Source organism: Mizuhopecten yessoensis, unplaced genomic scaffold (genome assembly GCF_002113885.1).
Source record: "Mizuhopecten yessoensis strain PY_sf001 unplaced genomic scaffold, ASM211388v2 scaffold8841, whole genome shotgun sequence".
Taxonomy (NCBI): Eukaryota; Metazoa; Mollusca; class Bivalvia; order Pectinida; family Pectinidae; genus Mizuhopecten; species Mizuhopecten yessoensis.
In genome coordinates this window covers 472,049-477,764 of record NW_018407749.1, presented here as the reverse complement: position 1 = coordinate 477,764, position 5,716 = coordinate 472,049, and the positions used below count along the sequence as shown (strand labels likewise).

Below are 5,716 nucleotides of genomic sequence, written 5' to 3'. Positions count from 1 at the left end.
TATCTTCAGCACCCTGCATCTCTCGACAGTTCGGGTTATATGTTTGTCCGTCTGCATAAGTCATCATTTACGACTAAATCGTGATAAATCGGAGCAAATCCTTTCATACTCAATCAACTGTGACATGCACGATCGTAAAATCGAAATCGTTACGGTCATTGTACAGTTTTGCTGTGATGTAGAAAAGTCGATACAGTGGTTTTCGGCATAAAACTTATGTTCCGGCATAAAATGTCTGGTTGTTGCGGTGATTTAACAATACTGAAAAAGATCACATCTTTCACTCTCTTGAATATGTATAAATGTTTGAAGAATTACTTTCGACTCTTGTATGAATTTTGCTCACACGTTAGACGTTTCGTTACTCAAGAGAAAACAATGAATAGGGTGATTCAAATGGAAATTGAATAAATTCTATTATTTTTCCTTAAACAGTGAGCATTGTTTAATGCAGTGACTTGCTTTTCGTTCTTTGTAAAACATTAAGCACGATTTACAGAGTTTTTGAATTAACTGAAAACGCTGGAAAAGTTAGTTTAGTTTTCTGTTCTTTTCATATCAATAAATGTTGAATTCAAAACTCTTCTTTCATATAAAAGAAAACGCCGAAAAGAGCATGATGTTAAAATAATTCAAAAAGTTTTTATTTGCGACCTTGTAACGGATATTGAGAACAAGCAGGAACGTTTTGTGCGTAGTCGCAGGCATTAGTTTTCTCGTTGAAGACCAACCGTGGGGGGCAAGGTTCTCGGACCGCTTGACCAAAGGAACATTGATAGTAGTAGCCACAGTCTTTAGGATCCAAGAAGTACCCATCGACTTTGCCGAAACATATGTTACTGCTTGGGAACACTGAAGAAGAGAAATAAATAAATTTTATCTGTTTATCTTGCCGAAACAGATATTTGTGGTCTAAGAAACTGTTAGAAGAGTGTCGATACAGATAATTGTGTTTGAAAAGGTGATTAAACGAGTATACATTATTTCAGCCTTGGTCAAAACACGCCAAGTTCAAACGTCTACCTTCCTGATGATCAGCATCTTCACTTACCAGGGGATATAATCAATACCTCTTTCTGAACAAATATTAAGATTGTTTTGTTTTTGTATTTAATCTATAGGCCAATTTCCCAATTTTGAGTGATCTAGGACAAGATAGAAAATTTAGTTCTCTTTCGTGAATCGACAAAGGGACTTTCTTCACAGAGTAGCATATCAAATGAAAAATGGTGGACACGAATACAGACAAATCAAGAATAAGGCAGTAATACATAATAATCAGAAAAATTAAGAATAAGGCTAACTTAGGGTAACACTGTCAACACTAGTCCGAATTATTCTAACGTTTTATCGACTTTTTTCATATCGGTCTGTCGTTGTGCATAAAGAATAGATCTTTCGATCCATGTGCGACATGTGTGTGAAAGTGACGATTTGTTTCTAAAATATCAGTTTGAAGTGCGCTCCGGGCGCGGGTCGCATATTTCCCGCATATTATAGAGGGCCGGAGTTCTGACGTTAATCGACGACAGACCGATATGAAAATAGTCGATAAAACGTCAGAATAATTCGGACTATGTCAACACCAACGTTGTTTGGGAAGCTAGTGAGTAAGTTTCAAGCCTGGTAAACATTGTTAGACCTGATACAGCACCATACCCACCCTAACCATAATATGCCACTATTATCCACCCCTGCAGGTTGGGGATCGAGAAAAGAATACACCTGCTGTTACCCACTTCATGTATCGTAAGAGGCGACTAATGTTGGAATCCTCTGGAAATTTGGGAGTTTGCTTTTGTGCCCTCTACTTGAGGACATGAAAGCGACCAAACTAAATCTGCTGCATCCATTGCGATATGTAATATCTTTTTACTTCTATCTACCTTTTATTTCCTAGCACCTTGCTTGACAACACCTCACATTTGGCTTTAATGTTGAGTGTTCGCCCAGTTGAGGAAGGCGATTGGTTATGTCCCCAGGCCAGGGCATACAAAAGTCGAGCATTTTGGGAACAACTGATTCACCCATTGTCAGTATAATGTGACCGGGCGGAATGCTGTGCTGGATGCCTCCATGGTATTTCAGTGAGATAGCACTATAAAGTCGGTATCAGATCAGCACTGTCACAAGGAGACAAATACTCCAACATACCCCGCCCCCTGCACTCACACACACGTGCACGCATACCCAATATACACGGATGCACGTCCTTAAATGACCAAAGCTGTTGATAGGACGTAAAACCATTTACAACCAATTAACCAACCAACCACTATTATCTGTAGATGTGGGCTGTAATCGTGGATTCGAAGGCTGACGACATAAAAAAAAGCCGAATACACATGTTTATTCAGCGGTGTCGCTGACAGCACTTGGTTCCAAACGTATAAAGCATATTCAGCTTTGTATTGCAGTGGAAAACCTTGACACGTTCCACGGATTCAAAGTCGACATGCACAAGAGGTATCTCATTGTTTAACAAACTCCTCCGAACCAGGAGACAAACACGAACATATTGCAGTCTCCCAAAACACACACGCATACATCTTGCACACAGGGGAGACCGTCCTTAAATGACCATAGATGTTGATAGGACGTTAAACAATACTAAACCAAACCAAAACCAAACCATACAGTTGATGATAGAAAACAGAAATCCTTCTCGGTAACAAACTTTGACTCTGGTCTACCTAAAGATTCGCCACTGATGTTTTGATATCTAGAAACAAAGCAATTTGAGATAAGAGTATTATCGAGGACACAGGCGAAGCAACAACACACAAGACAGAAACCAGGAAAATTCAAGGGTTCTTTTGAACTGGCGGAGGAGATATTGGTTGATGAAATTCAGCACCCCACACGTGTACAAGAGCTATTGACGATCATATAGTATTGGAAGTGTTTCATGAAGTATGTTGGTTAGGGTCCGCATTTCCTGGGGTGACCACATGAAACAGAATGCAACGGATTTACACGATTACTACGTGTAGCTTTTAGAAGTCGTACACAAAAGACGAGGAAACCTACACAACACAATCCTCTTTTGACTGGAACCACAGGAGACAGATATCACGCAAGACCTAAGCAGTTTTGTATCCAGCTCCTAACAACACCTGACAAATACCGTCCATAATATATGTCTTCAGAATTCTTTCCCAGGCCAAAGCAATGTCGACAGTAGGTTCCACACCACCAATATTTCAGATCTGGAAATCAGCTATAAAATCTCAAAAGCAGAAGGAATTAATGAAATACAATGGGAATGCTATTAAATGAAGAACTCTTTTTCTTACGCTTAAGTAGCGCTCTTACGTCGCTTGCTGATGCGTTTGAGAAAAAAATGAAAGCTTATGCGATGCTCTTTAATTCCCTCATATTATTTGTACCGTGAAAAGAAAGTAAAATTTGTACTCGATCGCTTACCTGGCGAATTTGTATATGGTCTACGTGTTGTTGGATTGGGAGCGTTTGTTGGTCGTGGTGGGTTCGTGAAAAGTGGGAAAAGGATTCCGCCTGGCCGCACTGTTTGTAGTGGAGTATTGGTGACTGGAGCATTTGTTAATGACGGAAGTGTAGTTTTGAAAAAGTTTACACTTGGCCGAGCCGTTTGTAGCGGTGCATATGTGACAGGTGCGTTCGTCTGTAAAGGAGCAAACGTTTGGAAAGGGGACTTTGTTGGTGGAAGGAATGTTGGCTGTGGTGGGTTCGTAAACAATGGACGGCCAGTTTGGAGGGGAGCGTTGGTATTCATATTTGGTGTTTTAGTTGTCACTATTGGCGCCATTGTTACGATGGGTCGCTGTGTTATTGCTGGCTGGGTAATCGTTGAATGTCGGCCGTTGCAGTTAACATTCTGAGGGTAATCACAGAATTTGCTTTGGGTATTGAACTGTAAACCGCTGGCACATCCTACATCTGTTGCGTCTGCTCCACCTGTACAAATATGATACTTTGCACACTCGTCTTGGTTGGCGTAAAATCCTAACGCCCGTCCAGCACAGCTGAATGGCGTCACAGCAGTAACACAATGGCACGTTACGAATGCTAAGGATAAATAAAAAACGAGATTAACATGAATAAGCATTAATGATTTTTTCCTAATGAAGTACTATTGCGATAAGTATGATGTGTGCTTAATCTTGCACCGAAGATAAAGTATAAATCAAGCACAGGGTTGGGGTTGGGGTCGGTTAAAACAGGAAAAATGAAGGATTCATACACATTTACAACTACGCTGCAGGTTTCTATATAAACTCTTCTACAAGAAATTGCTTTTATGGAGTTGCTAACGCCATAGAATGCGATGCATAACGTTAGACCATCAAAGGAAGCTAACATTTAGGTGACGTTTGCTTGTTCCATTTCACAATGCTGATACATATACTTCAATGCGGCCAAAGTATTAGAATACGTGTATTAAGTGTTAACAATGTCGTTAACTGACACCTTATCGATACCTGGAACGTCCTACGGAAGAAAATTGGTCGATAGACTGCTTCTTACCTAATTACATACATACACTTTTTTTAAATTTCATTACGTCGCAATCCCTGTAATAAAACGTTCCCTTATGGAGGTTATGTAAGTGCCATATCATATTAATGAAAATGGTAAGAGTGATATTTAAAATATTTCAAAAGAAAATGTATTTTCTTACCGGTCAGCAACACCAGGATACAGGTAGGTCGACACATCTGTATTTAAAGATAAGAATGTCAATTTGTATGTGGGTCTTGAGCTTAGCCAGGACTACTATAACCGCATGTTCTCGTTCCGATTTCCCTGTTTTGCCGAATTGATTTTTAGCTTAAATGAATATCGTTCATTTCCTAATTCTGATAACTTTCCCATAAAGCAAAGTTGAAATATGCTGCAGCTGTGATGCTGAACCAAAGCAACAATATGGAAAGTGGAACAAAACATTTGACACTTTAATCATTCAGTACGACTACTGGGGATGCCGAACCCTAGTCAAGCTCAATGGCGTCAGTTGTTAGGTTTCCGTTCGTTACAAGCATTATTATAGTGTTTCGGAATGAACTAAGGTATTGTTTGAATTCTATTCAAACATCGTGGAATATGAATATATACATATACTTACATTTGCAGGTCTTTTTCAACAAAATGTCCAGACAGACCCACACTGTGTCCTCTACTGACCCTTACTGTGGGAACATGTCTCCTTATCTTCCTCTGCCTACACATAGACTGGTGACAAACAACGTTAAGTATCGTCAGCTTACAAAATAATCTCAAATTCATAAATTTAATAATTAACTAGACTAAACATCTGCACGTTATAGCAAGTGAATTAATTTCCCCTTTTGGTAATATGAATGAATGTTCTGTTATGGACCCATTTTTGTCTAGTTTTTGTCTAAATATCAGCCGAAGTTGTTATTTATTGCCAAGCTTGTACGACTTTAAATAAGTTTATCTTTATGTTATCTTTGCTAGCTAGATCGTCACAATCGGATGTGATCAGCGAAAAATATCAGACTCACATGATTAAAATGACCGGGGCACCCAGTTCCAAGTCTCTGACACGACAGGAAGCAGGCGTAGCTGTCTATAGGCAGTATAGGCACGCGCGTATGCGGATTCGCCTTAATTACCGTAAACAAATGCTGCTGGTTAGTAACTTGCCCTATGGGGCTGATTAAGTTGAACGAGACATTATATCATAAACAACATATACTTTTTCTTGAATGAA

General features: G+C 39.5%; 1 protein-coding gene across 1 annotated transcript; it reads right to left on the bottom strand.

Moving 5' to 3' along the window:
• Window positions 1–617: 617 nt before the first annotated feature.
• On the bottom strand, window positions 618–5,211 carry LOC110456759 (chondroitin proteoglycan 1-like). The gene is made up of 4 exons (XM_021507705.1): window positions 5,105–5,211; window positions 4,661–4,697; window positions 3,427–4,047; window positions 618–852 (listed from the first exon to the last, which is right to left on the bottom strand). The coding sequence occupies exons 2-4, from the start codon at window positions 4,695–4,697 to the stop codon at window positions 644–646; spliced, it is 867 nt and encodes a 288-aa protein (XP_021363380.1). The 5' UTR covers window positions 5,105–5,211; the 3' UTR covers window positions 618–643.
• Between the last annotated feature and the right edge of the window lie 505 nt (window positions 5,212–5,716).